At 34.3% G+C, this 21638-nt stretch overlaps 1 protein-coding gene and 1 long non-coding RNA gene across 9 annotated transcripts in view; one reads left to right on the top strand and one right to left on the bottom strand.

The window, feature by feature from the left end:
- LOC127703609 (uncharacterized) overlaps positions 1-13289 on the top strand; it is a 37651-nt gene extending 24362 nt beyond the window's left edge. The window contains exons 1-2 of one of the 3 annotated variants that reach the window (XR_007983005.1): positions 236-396; positions 11267-13289. This is a non-coding gene — a long non-coding RNA (uncharacterized LOC127703609). Of the gene's footprint in view, positions 1-235; positions 397-10252; positions 10835-11266 lie in introns of those variants that run through there. The other 2 variants (XR_007983006.1, XR_007983007.1) reach the window with 2 other exon arrangements.
- Positions 1-21638, bottom strand: part of LOC127701625 (terminal uridylyltransferase 4-like) — a 697935-nt gene that overhangs the window by 94805 nt on the left and 581492 nt on the right. For all 6 annotated transcript variants that reach the window (XM_052205614.1, XM_052205620.1, XM_052205629.1 and 3 more), the window contains exons 7-8: positions 15759-15949; positions 9892-10005 (exon numbers count right to left, since the gene is read on the bottom strand). In XM_052205614.1, the coding sequence (XP_052061574.1) occupies positions 9892-10005; positions 15759-15949 (305 nt within the window). The remainder of the gene's footprint in view (positions 1-9891; positions 10006-15758; positions 15950-21638) is intronic.

Here is a 21638-nt window from a genome sequence, read left to right as displayed (position 1 = left end):
TTTCAGTAACTGTCAGTACTCTTAGGCCACACCAATTTGATTAATAGTTCTTTGTATTTTCAAGCTCCTGTTTTGGAGAAATTGACTTTTCAATAAAAAAAAATTATTACCACATCCGCAAATTTTTGGTCTGCATGCCGCTCCAAAATTAGTTTCTCCTTGAAGTTTTTTTTTCTCACATAGACGCTTTTCTGTTGCATATAATGCTCCTATTGTTTTAAAAGCACGTGTGATAAATCGATTTGTAAATAAAAGGTAAATAAAATGCTTTGCTGGGGGCAGCTTGATACGACCGCAGAGGTCGAACCCTGAACAGTTGGGGCAAGTATGGACACAACATTCAAGCTTGATACAGCTCTGAATTTGGATTGTGATTAAATATTTGACACAGCATAGGTTTCTGACACAGAATGAATGTGGTCTAAGAACTTGATTTTTTTTAATTTACCTATTATGGTCCAATGTCCAAAATCAAAATACATGGTTAGATTCAGCATATCAAAGAACCCCATATATTCAATTTTTGTTGAAATCAAACAAAGTTTAATTTTGGACCCCAACTTGGACCAACTTGAAAACTGGGCCCATAATCAAAAATCTAAACACATGTTTAGATTCAGCTTATCAAAGAACCCCAAGTTTTCAATTTTTGTTAAAATCAAACTAAGTTAAATTTTGGACCCTTTGGACCTTAATGTACACCAATTTAAAAAACGGGACCCAAAATTAAAAATCTAAAAACACGGTTAGATTTGGCATATCAAAGAACCCCAATAATTCAATTTTTGATGAAATCAAACAAAGTTTAATTTTGGACCCTTTTGACCTCAATATGAACCAATTTGATAGCGGGCCCACAAATAAAAAATCTAAATACATGGTTAGATTCAGCATATCAAAGAACCCCATATATTCAATTTTTGTTGAAATCAAACAAAGTTAAATTTTGGACCCCAATTTGGACCAACTTGAAAACTGGGCCAAAAATCTATAATCTACATACATGTTTAGATTCAGCATATCAAAGAACCCCATATATTCAATTTTTGTTGAAATCAAAAAAAGTTTAACATTGGACCCCAACTTGGACCAACTTGAAACTGGGCCCATAATAAAAAATCTAAACACATGTTTAGATTCAGCATATCAAAGAACCCCAAGAATTCAATTTTTGTTAAAATCAAACTAAGTTTAATTTTGGACCCTTTGGACCTTAATGTACACCAATTTAAACAAGAGTGCACACGCTGAAATGTCTCGCCTTCTTTACTAACCATTGATATTATGTTGATAGTCCTAAATATAAAGCTTTACTACAACTATCACATACACTTAACATGATCCAAGAAAATGAGGTCAAGGTCATATAAACCAAACAAGAAATACATGTACACCTTACAATCATTCAATACACTAAATATAGTTGACCTATTGTTTATAGTTTCTAAGATACAGACTTAACCAAGAAAACTAAACATTGACCAATGAACCAATAAAATGAGGTCAAGGTCAGATGAACAATGCCAGGCAGACATGTAATACAGCTTGCAATCCTTCCATACAACAAATATAGTTGACCCTATTGCTTATAGTATTAGAAAAACAGACCAAAACACAACAAGAGTGCACACGCTGAAATGTCTCGCCTTCTTTACTAATCATTGATATTATGTTGATAGTCCTAAATATAAAGCTTTATTACAACTGTCACATAAACTTAACATTAACCAAGTAAACTAAACATTGACCAATGAACCATGAAAATGAGGTCAAGGTCAGATGAACCATGCTAGGCAGGCATGTACAGCTAACAATTCTTCCATACAACAAATATAGTTGACCTATTGCTTATAGTTTAAGAAAAACAGACGAAAACACAAAAACTTAACTTTGACCACTGAACCATGAAAATGAGGTCAAGGTCAGATGACACCTGCCAGCTAGACATGTACACCTTACAATCATTCCATACACCAAATATAGTAGACCTATTGCATACAGTATAAGAAAAACAGACCAAAACACAAAAACTTAACTATAACCACTGAACCATGAAAATGAGGTCAAGGTCAGATGACACCTGCCAGTTGGACATGTACACCTTACAGTCCTTCCATACACCGAATATACTAGACCTATTGCTTATAGTATCTGAGATATGGACTTGACCACGAAAACTTAACCTTGTTCACTGATCCATGAAATGAGGTCGAGGTCAAGTGAAAACTGTCTGACGGGCATGAGGACCTTGCAAGGTACGCACATACCAAATATAGTTATCCTATTACTTATAATAAGAGAGAATTTAACATTACAAAAAATCTGAACTTTTTTTTCAAGTAGTCACTGAACCATGAAAATGAGGTCAAGGACATTGGACATGTGACTGACGGAAACTTCGTAACATGAGGCATCCATATACAAAGTATGAAGCATTCAGGTCTTCCATCTTCTAAAATATAAAGCTTTTAAGAAGTTAGCTAACGCCGCCGCCGCCGGATCGCTATCCCTATGTCGAGCTTTCTGCGACAAAAGTCGCAGGCTCGACAAAAACTTAACACTGAGCAATGAACCGTGAAAATAAGGTCAAGGTCAAATAAAACCTGCAAGACTGACAGGTATATCATAAAATATTTCCATACACCAAATATAGATGACCTATTGCATAAAGTATTAGAAAAAAAGACCAAAACTCAAAAACTTAACTTTGACCACTGAACCATGAAAATGAGGTCAAGGTCAGAAGACACCTGCCAGCTAGACATGTACACCTTACAATCATTCCATACACCAAATATAGTAGACCTATGGCATACAGTATAAGAAAAACAGACCAAAACACAAAAACTTAACTATAACCACTGAACCATGAAAATGAGGTCAAGGTCAGATGACACCTGCCAGTTGGACATGTACACCTTACAGTCCTTCCATACACCGAATATACTAGACCTATTGCTTATAGTATCTGAGATATGGACTTGACCACCAAAACTTAACCTTGTTCATTGATCCATGAAATGAGGTCGAGGTCAAGTGAAAACTGTGTGACGGGCATGAGGACCTTGCAAGGTACGCACATACCAACTATAGTTGAACTATTGCATATAGTATTAGAAAAATAGACCAAAACTCAAAAACTTAACTTTGACCACTGAACCATGAAAATGAGGTCAAGGTCAGATGACACCTGCCCGCTAGACATGTACACCTTACAATCATTCCATACACCAAATATAGTAGACCTATGGCATACAGTATAAGAAAAACAGACCAAAACACAAAAACTTAACTATAACCACTGAACCATTAAAATGAGGTCAAGGTCAGATGACACCTGCCAGTTGGACATGTACACCTTACAGTCCTTCCATACACCGAATATACTAGACCTATTGCTTATAGTATCTGAGATATGGACTTGACCACCAAAACTTAACCTTGTTCATTGATCCATGAAATGAGGTCGAGGTCAAGTGAAAACTGTCTGACGGGCATGAGGACCTTGCAAGGTACGCACATACCAAATATAGTTATCCTATTACTTATAATAAGAGAGAATCTAACATTACAAAAAATCTTAACTTTTTTTTCAAGTAGTCATTGAACCATGAAAATGAGGTCAAGGACATTGGACATGTGACTGACGGAAACTTCGTAACATGAGGCATCCATATACAAAGTATGAAGCATCCAGACCTCCCACCTTCTAAAATATAAAGCTTTTAAGAAGTTAGCTAACGCCGCCGCCGCCGCCGTAGCCGCCGCCGGATCACTATCCCTATGTCGAGCTTCCTGCGACAAAAGTCGCAGGCTCGACAAAAACAGGACCCAAAATTAAAAATCTAAATACACGGTTAGATTTGGCATATCAAAGAACCCCAATAATTCAATTTTTGATAAAATCAAACAAAGTTTAATTTTGGACCCTTTTGACCTCAATATGAACCAATTTGATAGCGGGGTCCTCAAATAAAAAATCTAATTACATGGTTAGATTCAGCATATCAAAGAACCCCATATATTCAATTTTTGTTGAAATCAAACAAAGTTTAATTTTGGACCCAATTTGGACCAACTTGAAAACTGGGCCAAAAATCAAAAATCTAAATACATGTTTAGATTCAGCATATCAAAGAACCCCATATATTCAATTTTTGTTAAAATCAAACAAAGTTTAATTTTGGACCCTTTGGACCTTAATGTAGACCAATTTGAAAACTGGACCCAAAATTAAAAATCTAAATACAAGGTTAGATCTGGCATAACAAATAAACAAATGTGGTCAAAGATTTTACAAATCTAATGCGCCATACTGTGCAATTAAAGATTACTTCTTGAAATATTTCAATATTTGAAATTTGAAAAAAAAAAAATATTTGAAGAATAATTCTTTTTAATTTCTGAAATCTGAAATGAGAAAAAATTGACCCCCCACAATTTCTTTTTACCCCCCCCCCCCCCCTTTTCCCCCCAAAAAATTCTTTCCCTCAAGATATGGTCATAATCTCAATTCAAATTTCCAATGGAGTTTGCAACCATAATTACCCATTTAAATTTACCATAGTGCTAACTTAATCTATTTTATAATAGAATTTAAAATATAGTGTCAAATCTTTCATATGGATTTTTTTGTAAAAAAAAAAGATGCAACATTTGCAGATATTTTTACTGGTCTTCCTTTATAAATATGCATTTCTTTAAACATAATTTAAAAGCAGTGTAAGGGAAGTAACCAAAACGTTGTATTTGGATTACCTCCCTTACACTGTTTTAAATTATCTTAATTGTTCATTAACCTTATCTTTATACATAATTTAAAAGCAGTGTTAGGGAGATAATTTCAATGATGTATTTGATTTATCTCCCTTACACTGCTTTAAATTATGTTTTGTACTAAAGTATTTGTCCATTAACCAGGACAACCTTGTTTTTCCCCCTTTTTTGCCCCTAATTCCTAAACGGTTTGAGCCATAACTCTCCAAACAAATCCTAACCATCCCTTTGTGGTATGGAAACTTGTAGTATAATTTCAGAGAGATCCATACACCGTTCCACAGTTATTGTCTGGAAACTAGAAAATGCTTATTTTTGGCCCCTAATTCCTTAACTGTTGGTACCATAACCCCCAAAATCAATCCCCACCTTCCTTTTGTGGTATTGAACCTTATGGTAAAATTTCAAAGAGATCCATTCACTTAAACTAAAGTTAGAGTGCGAAAACCAATGTGTCTTTGGACGCCAACGTCATACCAATATACGACCGCAAAATTTTTTGCGGTCGTATAAAAATAGGGATGCCAACATGCAGTTATGTCAGCTCATTGCCATGGACAAGTCGTTATTGAACACACAGTTATCCGAAATGCTTCTCATTTTACCTTAAAAGACCTGTTCTACGATGCAAAAATTAAAAATCTTTCGTAAAATGACCACAAACACATCAATATTTGTTAGAACCATCGTCACCCCTGATCCTTGTTTCAATAGGCATATACCTATCTATCTTTTGGATGAAATGAATTGTAAATTCCCACGAACTGTTTAAAAAATCACTGAAGTATTTGATGTTGATGAAGCCCCATATCCCCATGTTAATCTTTTGGCATGCAAGCAAAACTCTTCTTTTTTGGGGGGGAATTTAAAGAGTTCCAACGAGACCAAGGTGATGCAGTATTGTGATTGGCATGCTCATAATAATTAGAGGTGTGTAATTGGTTCAACCAATTCTAGTCAAGCTACTGAGTTATAAATGCATTACAGCTTTTAGGAGCAAAAGAAAAGAGTATTTTGCTCAGTAAGAAAAATGCATGTGAATGGGGTGACAGGTATTTCAAGGGAATATTTTAATACATTTGGATCTACATAGATAGCAATATAATTATCTTACTCAGGATGTTGTTTTAGTACATAGCAAGAAATATTCACCTCACTCATTATTTTGATCCTAAATATGCATAAATAGTTCCAACTAGATGTCAAGCAGCCAATAAATAAAGTCAACAGTAGTATATATACCGCTGTTCAATAGTCATAATTCGATTAAGCAAAAACAAATCCGGGTAACAAACTAAAACCGAGGGAAACACATCAGCTATAAGAGGAAAACAATGGAACAACAGAAACACTGAACTACAAAAATAAACAATCATTACCATATAATGAAAACTATCAAATATCTTTCAGGGGCATTTTTTGGGATACGTACACATATTTTGAAGAAAATAACCAAAATTAACTAAACCACAGTGAGACAAGAAAGTCTAATATGGTACAGGCACCAATAAATCAAATTATATGCATTAGAACATCTTTTGCTACTCATTTTTCTATGAAATAACCCAGTTATAACATGTACATAAATTGTACAACTTCTAAATCACACAGTTTAAAAAAAAAAATTATACTGCTCGCTTCACTTGTAGAGCACTCGCCTCAAAAAAAACTCATTTTCATAAATATATAAATACAAAAAAATTTCGCTTGCTCGCCCCATACTTTTTGGAGCTTTTGTCCGAAGAACTATGAATCAAATTGGTGTGGCCTTAGATCGTTAATTTGTGTCTAGTGTTTTTGCGAGTTGTTTTTGTGCTTTGTATTGATCGGGCAAGCCCTTTTCAACTGATTTTTATAGTTTGTTAAAATATTGTGCTTTTACATCACTGTACCATATTGGGGAAGTGAAGTGGTACCTTTAATAACTTACTTTATGGTATGGGTTTCATTTTATTAAAGCTGCTGTCGTCGAAAAAATGCCTTCAGAATTTGTTGAGGCGAGACAAAAGTGATTACCAATAAGTCATAGCTATTTTAACACAAGAGGCTCTCAAGAGCCTGAATCGCTCACCTGTATTTCAGAGGAGAAGATTTTTAAATGTTAGCAAACTTGATGAACAAATTGTGTAAAATTGTCTTTAAAGGGCAAAAACTCCTTAAGGGGTCAATTGACAATTTTGGTCATATTAACTTGTTTGTAGATCTTACTTTGCTGAACATTATTGCTGCTTACAGTTTACATATATCTATATTCAAAATGATAACAAAAAACTGCAAAATTTTGTTAAAACTACCAATTCGGTGGCAGCAACCCAACAATGGGTTGTTCGATTCGTCTGATAATTTCAAGGCCGATAGATCTTGACCAATTAAACAATTTTACTAAACAATTTTACCCCATGTCACATTTGCTCTAAAAGATTTAGTTTTTGAGATATAAGCCAAAAACTGCATTTGACCCTTATGTTCTATTTTTGGCCATGGCGGCCATGTTTGTCAATGGATACAAACTTCGGATACAATTTATAAACAAGATACCCTAAGCAACATTTAGTTAAAGTTTGAAGGTAGTTGGCCCAGTAGATTTTTAAATGTTAGCAAACTTGATGAACAAATTGTGTAAAATTGTCTTTAAAGGGCAATAACTCCTTAAGGGGTCAATTGACAATTATGGTCATATTAACTTGTTTGTAGATCTTACTTTGCTGAACATTATTGCTGCTTACAGTTTATATATATCTATAATAATATTCAAAATAATAACAAAAAACTGCAAAATTTTGTTAAAACTACCAATTCGGTGGCAGCAACCCAACAATGGGTTGTTTGAATCATCTGAAAATTTCAGGGCCGATAGATCTTGACCAATTGAACAATTTTTTTGCATTTGACCCTTATGTTCTATTTTAAGCCATGCAGCCATGTTTGTCAATGGATACAAACTTCAGATACAATTTATAAACAAGATACCCTAAGGAACATTTATTTAAAATTTGAAGGTAATTGGCCCTGTAGTTTCAGAGGAGAAGATTTTTAAATGTTAGCAAACTTGAACAAATTGTGTAAAATTGTCTTTAAAGGGCAATAACTCCTTAAGGGGTCAATTGACAATTATGGTCATATTAACTTTTTTGTAGATCTTACTTTGCTGAACATTATTGCTGCTTACAGTTTATATATATCTATAATAATATTCAAAATAATAACAAAAAAACTGCAAAATTTCGTAAAAACTACCTATTCGGGGTCAGCAACCCAACAATGGGTTGTTCGATTTGTCTGAAAATTTCAGAGCTGATAGATCTTGACCAATTGAACAATTTAACTCCCATGTCAGATCTGCTCTAAAAGCTTTAGTTCTTGAGATATAAGCAAAAAACTGCATTTGACCCCTATGTTCTATTTTTAGCCATGGCGGCCATGTTTGTCAATAGATCAAAACCTCAGATACATTTTATAAACTAGATACCCTAAGGAACATTTAGTTAAAGTTTGAAGGTATTTGGCCCAGTAGTTTCAGAGGAGAAGATTTTTGAAATAGTTGACGATGACAGACGACCAAGTGATGGCATAAGCTCACATGGGGCCCTTTGGGCCCCGTTGAGCTAACAAGAGTGCACACGCTGAAATGTCTCGCCTGTTTTACTGATCATTGATTTTATGTTGAAAGTCTTAAAGATAAAGGTTTTACTACAAGTATCGCATAAACTTAACATTTTTAAAGATCCATGACAATGAGGTCAAGGTCAGATAAAAACTGTCACACAGACATGTACACCTTACAATTATTCCATACACCAAATATAGTTGACCTATTGCTATTAGCATGATTAGTATTTGAAAAACAGACCAAAACACAAAAACTTAAAATTGACCAATGAACCATGAAAATGAGGTCAAGGTCAGATGACATTGGCTAGACAGACATGTACACCTTACAATCATTTCATAAACCAAATATAGTTGACATATTGCTTATAGCACTTATAAACAGACCAAAACACAAAAAAATAACAATGACCAATGATCCATGAAAATGAGGTCAAGGTCAAATGAAACCTGCCAGTCTGACATGTAGCCCTTACAATCATTCCATACACCACATATAGCTGACCTGCTGCTTGAAGTATCTGAAAAACAGACCTAATCATGTTAATTTAACCTTGATCACTGATCCATGAATTGAGGTCGAGGTCAGGTTAACCCTGTCTGACGGACATGTAGACGTTGCAAGGAACCCATATACCAAATAAAGTTATCCTATTACTCACAATAAGGGAAAAATTCACATGACAAAAAAACTGTATTTTTTTTTCAAGCAGTCACTTAACCATGAAAATGAGGTCAAGGACAAAGGACATATGACAGACGGAAACTTCGTAACATAAGGTATCTGCATACAAGGCATGAAGCATCCAGGTCTTCTACCTTCTGAAATATAAATTTTTATACAAATAGTTTACGCCGCTGGATAGTAAAACCTATGTCTTGCATACTGCGACTTTCGTCATAGGTGAGACAAAAACCATCCCTTATTTTCCAGAACAAGACTATTGTGTTAAGACCATGCAGCTTTGGCAGCTAAAAGGGCCTTGCAAGATGCAATTCAGAAAAATTTTGAGCATGGGTTTCCCATTCTCAGCTTATCAAGGTCCATTTGGGTGTACTTACCACATAAAATTGTTAGCAATCAATCATTTGAGCCCTGAACTGAATTAAATCTTTACATCCATGCAGAAAATATGTAAATATGCACACAGCTGGTGTTTTGAGGGAAACATTCTCAAAATATTGCCCATAAATGCAGTAAACCTTTTTGGACAATCATTAAGACAGGGTCCTACTGTCTAGCCTAATCTGTAATTAGGTCAAAAGGACATCAACCATACTTAAATTATATAGGATCTAAAATTTTTCATTATAAATTATATACAAAGAATCAGAACTTTATCTGCTATAACAGATGAACATGAAGCCAACAACAAATTTTGTGATCTAATATAAGTGAAAATTCCACTTGGAAGTTCCCATGGGTACTTCTAATAGTAGTTGGGAAAGTTTTTTCCGTTTCTACTGAGTAAACTGAAAAGGATCTTGCAACTTATGTATTATTACCTGATACAACATTGGCAAGACTGGTGGTTTACATCTTTGTAGGAAGAACACCAACAATAGGTAAAAACTGTATGCAGGCAATGTTCCTTCATCTTGCCGGTCAATCTTACAAATCTGTATACAGAAAAAAAAGTTATTATTATTTCTAATGGAAAAGAAAGGATATGACATATTCAAAGTGTATTATGTATGAACCCTAGAATGGAACATAAACATGATTAAAAGTTAAAACGTAAAATTGCATTTTTTTTATTATTTTTTCAACATTTGCATCATCTACTGCTACGGTAAATACTTATGCTGATGAAATTAGGAAAACATTTTCTGGTAAGCACTACTACTTTTAACTCCAGTTTGACTATACATGCTAGAGTCTAGGATTCCCTTATGTTTCTCCTATTGAAATTCATTTATCATAGAAAATTCGTCAGGGGTTCCACTGAACCCTGTGTCTCGCCTACAATTGCTGCTGTCAGTGTAAAATTGTAATGTTGACTTAAAAAGTGAGTCCATTTATCAGTAAAATACAGGTCCAAGTTTCATAACAATCCATGAAGGTTTACAAACTTATCATGTCAAAAAATTTAAACCCAGACTGTCTGTAAATGTTAACTGTAAAAAAAAGTCCATCTATCAGAAAAATACAGAAAATGAAAATATATTTTCAAAAGTTTGCTTCAGACATTATCTCTTATTCATAAAAAAAAGCTTCTGCCAAAAGTTTCATAAAATTCTATGAAGGTTTGACAAAGAATTTGATGTGTAACAAACCTTAACCCAAGACTCTATCTACTTGTTAACTGTAATAAAATGCTCCGCTGGGGCGCAGCTTGATACGACCGCAGAGGTCGAACCCTGAACAGTTGGGGCAAGTATGGACACAACATTCAAGCTTGATACAGCTCTGAATTTGGATTGTGATTAAATATTTGACACAGCATAGGTTTCTGACACAGAATGAATGTGGTCTAAGAACTTAAAAAATTTTAATTTATCTATTCAAACCATATCATTATTATTTGCTTTTATATATAAATCAGAAATAACCAATTTAAAATGGAAAATTTTAAAGAAAAAAAAAGAAAAAAAGGAAACCCTCCCCCCCAATTTTTTGAACCGCCTTATGATTCATCAGCCCAAAACTCAATAACAGCCTTCCCTTTGTGGTATGGTACCTTGCAGTATAATTTCAGAGAGATCCATACACTTGAACACAAGTTACTGTCTGGAAACTAGAATAAAATGCTCCGCAGGGCGCAGCTTGATACGACCGCAGAGGTGAAAACCCTGAACAGTTGGAGCAAGTATGGACACAACATTCAAGCTTGATACAGCTCTGAATTTGGATTGTGATTAAATATTTGACACAGCATAGGTTTCTGACACAGAATGAATGTGGTCTAAGAACTTAAAAATTTTAAATTGGACATTCACCTATTATGGTCCAATATCCAAAATCTAAATACATGGTTAGATTCAGCATATCAATGAACCCCAAGAATTCAATTTTTGATGAAATCAAACAAAGTTTAATTTTAGACCCTTTTGACCTCAATGTGGACAAAGTTGATAACGGGGCCCAAAAATCAAAAATCTAAATACATGGTTAGATTCAGCATATCAAAGAACCCCATATATTCAATTTTTGTTGAAATCAAACAAAGTTTAATTTTGGACCCCGATTTGGACCAACTTGAAAACTGGGCCCATAATCAAAAATCTAAATACATGTTTAGATTCAGCATATCAAAGAACCCTAAAAATTCAATTTTTGTTAAAATCAAACTAAGTTTAATTTTGGACCCTTTGGACCTTAATGTAGACCAATTTGAAAACAGAACCAAAAATTAAGAATCTAAATACACGGTTAGATTCGGCATATCAAAGAACCCCAATAATTCAATTTTTGATGAAATCAAACAAAGTTAAATTTTGGACCCTTTGGACCTCAATGTGGACCAATTTAAAAACGGGGCCCAAAATCCAAAAACTGAATACACGGTTAGATTCAGCATATTAAAGAACCCCAAGAATTCAAGAATAAAACCCCATTGAAATTGATCAAGAAATAAGCAATTTATAGGAAGTATCTTCTTTTGCACAATACTGTGCAATTGAATATTTCTTGCTATTGCGCAATACTGTACAATTGACAATTTCTTGCTATTGCGCAATATTGTGCTATTGGATATTTCTTGCTGTTGCGCAATACTGTGCAATTGAAGATTTCTTGCTATTGCGCAATACTGTGCAATTGAAGATTTCTTGTTATTGTGCAATACTGTGCAATTGAAAATTTCTTGCTATTGCACAATACTTATTATTTAATAATTTACACATCCTGTTTGGTGTGTATCTCCTACCATATCATTATTATTTGCTTTTAAATATAAATCAGAATTAACCAACTTAAAATGGAAAAATTTTAAAAGAAAAAAAAAGGAAAAAAAGAAAAAAAAAGAAAAAAAAAAAAATCCCCCCCCCCAATTTTTTGAACCCCCTTATGATTCATCACCCCCAAACTCAATCCCAGCCTTCCCTTTGTGGTATGGTACCTTGCAGTATAATTTCAGAGAGATCCATACACTTGAACACAAGTTATTGTCTGGAAACTAGAAAAATGCTTATTTTTGGCCCCTTTTTGGCCCCCAATTCCTAAACGTTTTGGGCAATTACCCCCAAACTCAATTCCAGCTTTCCCTTTGTGATATGGAACCTTGTAGTACAATTTCAGAAATATCCAAACACTTACACACAAGTTATTGTCATGAAACTAGAAAAATGCTTGTTTTTTGCCCCTTTTTTGGCCCCTAATTCCTAAAATTTTGAGGCAATTACCCCCAAAATCAATTACAGCCTTCTCTTTGTGATATGGAACCTTGTGGTACAATGTCAGAGAGATCCATACACTTACACACAAGTTATTGTCTGGAAGTTACAAAAATGCTTATTTTTGGCCCCTAATTCCTTAACTGTTGGTACCATAACCCCCAAAATCAATCCCCACATTCCTTTTGTGGTATTGAACCTTATGGTAAAATTTCATGGAGATCCATTCACTTAATCTAAAGTTAGAGTGCGAAAGCCAATGTGTCTTCGGACGAAGCCGGACGACGCCAACGTCATACCAATATACGACCAAAAAATTTTTAATTTTTGCGGTCGTATAAAAATGCTTGTTTTTTGGCCCCTTTTTGGCTCCAAATTCCTCAATGTTTAGGAAAATTACCCCCAAACTCAAACCCAGCTTTCCCTTTGTGATATGGAACCTTGTAGTACAATTCCATAAAGATCCATACACTTACACACAAGTTACTGTCCTGAAACTAGAAAAATGCTTGTTTTTTGCCCCTTTTTGGCCCCTAATTCCTAAAATTTTTAGGCAATTACCCCCAAAATCAATCCCAGCCTTCCCTTAGTGATATGGTACCTTGCAGTACAATTTCAGAGAGATCCATACACTTGAACACAAGTTATTGTCTGGAAACTAGATAAATGCTTATTTTTGGCCCCTTCTTGGCCCCTTTTTCCTAAACGTTTTGGGCAATTACCCCCAAACTCAATTCCAGCTTTCCCTTTGTGATATGGAACTTTGTAGTACAATTTATAGAAAAATCCATACACTTACACACAAGTTATTGTCATGAAACTAGAAAAATGCTTGTTTTTTGCCCCTTTTTTGGCCCCTTATTCCTAAAATTTTGAGACAATTACCCCCAAAATCAATCCCAGCATTCCCTTTGTGATATGGAACCTTGTGGTACAATGTCAGAGAGATCCATACACTAACACACAAGTTATGTCTGGAAGTTACAAAAATGCTTATTTTTGGCCCCTTTTTGGCCCCTAATTCCTTAACTGTTGGTACCATAACCCCCAAAATCAATCCCAACCTTCCTTTTGTGGTATTGAACCTTATGGTAAAATTTCATAGAGATCCATTCACTTAAACTAAAGTTAGAGTGCGAAAACCAATGTGTCTTAGGACGACGACGACGACGCCGCCAACGTCATACCAAAATACGACCACAAAACTTTTTTGCGGTCGTATAAAAAAACTAAGATCATTCATTTATCAGTAAAATATGGAATTTATTTTCAAAATTTCTGGATACTGTATTTTAGTCATTAACAAGCTTCTGTCCAAATTTCATAAAATTCCATGAAGGTTTGACAAAGTTATTGATGTCTAAAAAAACTTTAACGACTGAACCTAAATGTTGACGCTGCCAATGCCGGAATCTAGGATCACTATGTCGCACTTTCGTGACAGAAATGTTGCATGCTCAACAAAAATAATTAATGCTATAAAACTAACGTTGCACACAGCAAAGTTGTGTTCCTTATAAGTCATCTTCAAACCATGCAAATTATACATCATATTTAAAACTAACCAAGAAACCATCGAAACTTGTATTGTTCTGCTGTCTTTTTTTAAGTTTGCAAACCCAGAAATATTTTAATAGTTAAGTAACTTCTTAATATCTGCTACCATGTTGCTTTCACAATACACAGAGATAAACATTCACCCAATATCAGCATGAAATCAAAATGTGTTTCTTACAATCAATACATGTAAGCATAGTCTGATGCTCATCTAAATGATTACTTACTTAAATCTATCACTGGATCTCCAAAAACTGTTGCATAATGATTACACAAATTTCAAGTTAATATTACAATTTTTGAACCTGAGTATTTCAGGCATAAAATAATCTACTGTAACTTATTGCAATGGTAACTGGTCAATAAAGGAACAGAAACCGCTTTCATTACAGTTTTGAAAGCTTATTTAAAGTCACTGTAAGAACTATAACATATTCACATTCAATATGCTGAAGGAAAGGAGTAGGTTCACAAAGGGTCCATATTGGCCCTAAAATTAGGCGAAATTTAACTTTAGTTATACAAATAAAAATTTGATGACAAAACATGTAAAAATATCTGACAAAAGCAAATTCAACAAGCATTCTGAGAGTATTGCATGGCAATACATAGTCCCCTACCGGTTAAAAATTCATTGTACAGGGTAATTGTCATGGTAAAACTGTAGACCAAATATCTAATCAATATCTTCAAGTATGATGAAAAAAAGTGTGGAAAACTGTTTACTTGTGTGAGTTTTCGAAGGGCCAAATAATATCAATGGAAATGAGATGTGCCAATGCTAATACAACTGCATACCAAATATCGTTGACCTACCACTAGTTGTTCACCATAAACTAGACCTTATCACAAACTAATACATTGTTGACGCCACCACCGCTGGAAACACCATACCTATGTCTCCCTTTTTGACTCCGTCAAGGCGAGACAAAAATAAGCATTCACTTTCATTTTCACTTAATATGATATTGTTTATTTATTACAAGGCACTTAATAATAACTAACAAGAATTCTGAGAGTATTGCATGGCAATACATAGTCCCCTACCGGTTAAGAATTCATTGTACTGGAACAAAATGCTAACTTGATCTATCACTTGTCATGGTGTAAACTATATAACAAATATCAAGTCAATATCTTCAAGCATGACGAAAAAACTTGTCATGATAAAATTATATACCAATTATTAAATCAATATCTTCAAGCATAACAAAAAAAAGTGTGAAAACTGATTATTTCAGTGAATTTTCTAAGTCCAAGGACCATAACTGTGCACAAAATCATCAGACTGGAACATAATTTGAACTTGATCTATAACTTGTGATGATAAACTATATACCAAATTTCAAATCAATATCTTCAAGCATGAAGGAAAAAAGTGTGGAAAACTGATTTGCCAGACTGATGGATGAACAGACAGACGGAGTGCAAACCTAAAGTCCTCTTCGACTTCATCGGTAGGGGACTAATTATACATGTACCTTTGCCCAGTATCTTAAAACAACAGCCATTTTCAGGAATCTTTGATCACATTCTGCATACAACTTTAATAACAAACTGCAATTCCTGGCTGATTCATTGTTTATTGTTATTCTGTACTGAACTTTGCTGACAGTAAAATAAATACATGGCACTTTTGAACTAAAGTCACTGATCACATTTTCATATTTTTCTGTAAGATAAAAAAATGTAGAATAATACACAATGTACATCATGTGTTAATAAACTGTTATCACAGAGATATGTCTCGCCTTTTTGTAATTTTGATAATGCAAATGTTGAAATTAAAATAGCAATACTTAACATGTAAGTTATGCAAATATTCAAAGTCAATGAACCATGACTGAAGGTACATGGCTAAACAATCTCCATTGAATGAGATGTGCCAATGCTAAAACAACTGCATACCAAATACCATTGACTTATTATAAGTCGTTCCCTTTAAACAAACCTAAACACAAACATTAACTTGTAAACTATGTAAAAGTTTCAAAGTCAATGAACCATGATCAGGGGTGGGCTATATAATCTCCATGGAAACAATACTTGCAAATGCCAATAAATTTGCATACCAAATATCATTAACTTAACATAAGCAGTTCATCTTAAACTGATCTAATCACAAACTAATACATGTAAACTAAGCAAAAGTTTCAAAGTAAATAGACCATGACTGAGGGGGCAGGGCCAAATATTCTCCATGGAAATGAGATGTGCTAATGCTTATACAACTGAACACCAATTAACATTGGCCTACCACTAATGGTTCCCCTTGAACTGACCTTATCACAAACTAATACATGTTAACTTAGCAATTTTTTCAAAGTCTATAGACCATGACTAAGGGAGCGGAGCCAAATAATCTCCTTGGAAATGAGATATGCCAATGCTTATACAACTGCATACCAAATATCAATGACCTACCACTAGTGGTTCCCCATAAATTGACCTAATCACAAACTAATACATGTAAACTATGAAAAGTTTCAAAGTCAATAGACCTTGACTTAGGGGGCGGGGCCAAATAATCCCCATGGTAATGAGATGTGCCAATGCTAATACAACTGCATACCAAATATCATTGACCTACTACTAGTGGTTCAGCATGAACTAGACCTAATCACAAACTAATACATTGTTGACGCCCCCGCCTTGGCCGACACCAGAAACAGCATACCTATGTCTCGCTTTTTGACTCCGTCAAGGCAAGACAAAAACATGTGCAACTAAATTGTAGCTACATACATATCTTTTATCATTATTTCATACAGAATACTATTGTTCACCTTGGAAAATGTATGTGACCTCTAGATATCTTATCTGGTTTAATTGTGTTGCTGGCTAACGGTTTTGATGATGTATGCCAACACTTCTTTGTATTCTATTTTTTTGCAACCAGAACTTAAATCATTAAAATCAAACAATTTAATGTTGAAATTTTCATCAAAAGGGTCTACATCTCAAGATTTCAAAGTCAATTTTAAACCTTTAACGTGATTTGAAAGGTGTGGTCAAGGGTATAACATATGCTTTTAAAAGTCATAAGACAACAACTGTGTGGAGAAAAGATTAAGTATTCACTGCAAGACACCAAATCAAAGCATTCTTCATCAATGTTCCATTTAAGTTAAATGCTTACAGTTTCACTATTAAGTGACAATACTTTCCAGAAATCTATGTCTTGAATAAATCCAGTGTTCTCCCCAGGCCCTTAAAGGACCGCGGAACCGCGATGTATAATTTTCTACCGTGGTGGTATCGTTCTTGCCGCGATATATAATTTTTCTCCGTGGTGCTAAAATTTTCGGTAAAAAAATCGTAAATCGGTAAAGTTTTAAACGACTTGTTAAACCTTTTCCGTGGGGTATAAAATTTCAGATGAAAACTGACCAGTTCAAACCAGTTCAATCCAGTTCTTACAACTAGGTTGTTTACACCACGTGATCCATTTACCTTTTGAGGTTAACCTTGATGATTGGATTTAATCGATGTACATGATTCTTTTGTGTTTTAATTAATTAAGAGATCATAATTAATGATCAGACTTGTGAGGGACAAGCAGACATTTGTTAATTAACTCTATTACTCCAGCCTTTGGTTATAAATAATTTGCGTATTTTAAACGTGTTGGAGTTACTTCCCCTGATTTAGCATATTACAAATAAGTGCTCCTTAAATATTATCTATCACTGAAAATAGAAATAAAGTACAAATTGAATGCAAAATTATATAAGAATGTTGGCTTAAGGATAAAAACTTTCTTTCAACATACCAACAAAAATATATTGCAAATTATTTTTGATAATCATACTTTTATTAATGCACAGACATATTATAATAAATAGGTAGTATTTTCCAATTGGGAATTAACTTGTGTTAAAGAAGTCCCAGTCTTAAGACACTGAATGGAACTCAGCTTGATATGATATATGGGTGTACAGATAGATGATATAAATTTACTTCTCATGTCTGTCTACCAAGTAACACAATAATGATTCTAATAATAATTGTATTGATTTTTAAAAGAATCATGTCTTAAGCTATGGAAAATAGTTTTTAATTTACTAGAGGTTCTGCATTAAAATTTAATCTTGTTTAAATTTAATTGTTATGGTGTAATCTAACAAAAATGGGGAATGTGTAGTGTAACTACAAGTATCAGGACAAATTGGCTTGATCAAAATATAAAAAGTTACTTAAGTTTAAAGACTACTAGTGCTTTCTTTTATTTATTCTTAAAAGAAATTAAAGTATACAATCTGTTTATTGATTTACTTCTTTTTTTACCAGTAATTTTTTGACCCAAAGTCTACACAACACAGTAAACAAAACAAAGACAAAAAGGTAATGACACAAAAACTAACAAGAAAAAAAAAAAGGCAATGCAACGCGACACGACATGTTGTACAAATCATTCTGACACGCGTTACCCTGGTGCTATCCAAAAATCCTGGGGAGAACACTGAAATCTACATGATTTTTATTTAGTAACTTTAAAAAAATAAAATGCTCCGCTGGGGCGCAGCTTGATACGACCGCAGAGGTCAAACCCTGAACAGTTGGGGCAAGTATGGACACAACATTCAAGCTTGATACAGCAAAACTAGAAAAATGCTTGTTTTTTGCCCCTAATTCCAAAAATTTGGAGGCAATTACCCCCAAAATCAATCCCAACCTTCCTTTTGTGGTATTGAACCTTATGGTAAAATTTCATAGAGATCCATTCACTTAAACTAAAGTTAGAGTGCGAAAACCAATGTGTCTTCGGACGACGACGACGACGCCAACGTCATACCAATATACGACCACAAAATTTTTTTGCAGTCGTATAATAATTTGAATAGCTTTGCAGTTTCTTCTGTTAAAAATCTTGTTTCAATGTAAACAAACATCAATGATTGTTATATCTGCTAAGTTGCTCTTTAAAAGTAAGGGAGATTTTTTAAATGGTTTACATTTTTTCAAATAGTTTATTTATCATAAATCTTATATGCATGAACTGACTTAAAAATAAAACAAGAGTGCACACGCTGAAATGTCTCGCCTACTAAACTGACCATTGATTTTATGTTGATAGTCCTAAATATAAAGTTTTACTACAAGTATCACACTAACATTTATGATGCAAGAAAATGGGGTCAAGGTCAGATAAACCAAGCCGGAAATACATGTACATCTTTAATACAATCATTCCATACACTGAATATAAATAACCTATTGCTTATAGAATAAAGAAACAGACCAAACCATGGAAATTTTATATGGACCAATGAACCATGAAAATGAGGTCAAGGTCAGATGAACCTTGCCAGACAGACGACAGACAAGTACACCTTAAAATCATTCCATGCATCAAATATAGTTGACTTATTGCTTATAGTATCTAAGAAACAAAGTTTGCCAGGAAAACTGAACATTGACAAATGATCCATGAAAATGAGGTGAAGGTCAGATGATACCTACCAGACAGACATATACACCTTACAATCATTCCACACACCATTTATAGTTGATCTGTTGCTTAAAGTTTAAGAAAAACAGACCAAAACGCAATAAAATGCTTCGCTGAGCGCAGCTGGATACGACCGCAGAGGTTCAACCCTGAACAGTTGGGGCAAAAATGGACACAATATTAGCGCTTGATACAGGTCTGAATTTGGATTGTAAATAAATATTTGACACATAATAGGTTTCTGACACCGAATAACTGTAGTCAAAGAACTTAGAATTGGTAATATGATTTGAATTCATATTCAATTTTTTGCTTTTGTACAATACAACATGCTGATGCAAAATTGAACCCCCCCCCCCCCCCCCCCCCCCCCCCCCCCCCCCCACAAAAAAAAAACTTACCTCCCTTTTTTTTGCTTTTGTGAAATACACTATGCTGTTGCATATTGACCCCCCCCAAAAAATTTTTTTTTTTCTATCCCCCTTTTTTGGCAAAAAGAAATAATATTTGAAGAAATTTTTTTTTTAATTTCTGAAATCTGAAATAAAAAAAAAAATTGCCCCAACAATTTCTTTTTTACCCCCCTCCCCCTAAATTTATTTTTCACCTCCATCCCCCCCTTTCCAAAAAAAAAAATTCTTTCCTTCAAGATATGGTCATAATCTCAATTCAAATTTCCAATGGAGTTTGCAACCATAATTACCAATTTAAATACATCATAAAAGTCTTAAAATAGAAAAAAAAATCCCCCCCCACAATTTTTTGAACCCCCTTATGATTCATCACCCCCAAAATCAATCCCAGTCTTCCCTTTGTGGTATGGTGCCTTGCAGTACAATTTCAGAGAGATCCATACACTTGAACACAAGTTATTGTCTGGAAACTTGAAAAATGCTTGTTTTTTGGCCCCTTTTTGGCCCCAAATTCCTAAACGTTTAGGGCAATTACCCCCAAACTCAAACCCAGCTTTCCCTTTGTGATATGGAATCTTGTAGTACAATTTCATAAAGATCCATACACTTACACACAAGTTATTGTCCTAAAACTAGAAAAATTTGTAAGGGTTCCATGGAACCCAGTGTCTCGCCTTCTTCTGGATACTATCTTATGATCATAAACAAGCTTCTGTCCAAGTTTGGCAGAAATCCAGGATAGTTTAAGAAAGTTATTAAAATTTCAAAAACTTTAACCACAGAGTGAATATTTGTGGACGCTGCCGCCGCTGACGGAATGTAGGATCGCGGTCTCGCTTTTTCGACAAAAGTCAAAGGCTCGACAAAAATGCTAGTTTTTTGCCCCTTTTTGGTCCCTAATTCCTAAAACTTTGAGGCAATAACCCCCAAAATCCATCCAAGCCTTCCCTTTGTGGTATGGTACCTTGCAGTACAATTTCAGAGAGATCCATACACTTGAACATAAGTTATTGTCTGGAAACTAGAAAAATGCTTATTTTTTGCCCCTTTTTGGCCCCTAATTCCAAAACTTTTTGGGCAATTACCCCAAACTCAATTCCAGCTTTCCCTTTGTGATATGGAACCTTGTAGTACAATTTTAGAAAGATCCATACACTTACACACAAGTTATTATCATGAAACTAGAAAAATGCTTGTTTTTTGCCCCTTTTTTGGCCCCTAATTCCTAAAATTTTGAGGCATTTACCCCCAAAATCAATCCCAGCATTCCCTTTGTGATATAGAACCTTGTGGTACAATGTAAGAGAGATCCATACACTAACACACAAGTCTATGTCTGGAAGTTACAAAAATGCTTATTGTTGGCCCCTAATTCCTTAACTGTTGGTACCATAACCCCCAAAATCAATCCCAACCTTCTTTTTGTGGTATTGAACCTTATGGTAAAATTTTATAGAGATCCATTCACTTAAACTAAAGTTATTGTGCGAAAACCA

This window comes from Mytilus californianus, unplaced genomic scaffold (genome assembly GCF_021869535.1).
Source record: "Mytilus californianus isolate M0D057914Y unplaced genomic scaffold, xbMytCali1.0.p SCAF_1, whole genome shotgun sequence".
In the NCBI taxonomy this organism is placed as follows: Eukaryota; Metazoa; Mollusca; class Bivalvia; order Mytilida; family Mytilidae; genus Mytilus; species Mytilus californianus.
Note: the sequence above shows the minus strand (reverse complement) of the source record. Positions and strands in the feature narration are given on the sequence as shown.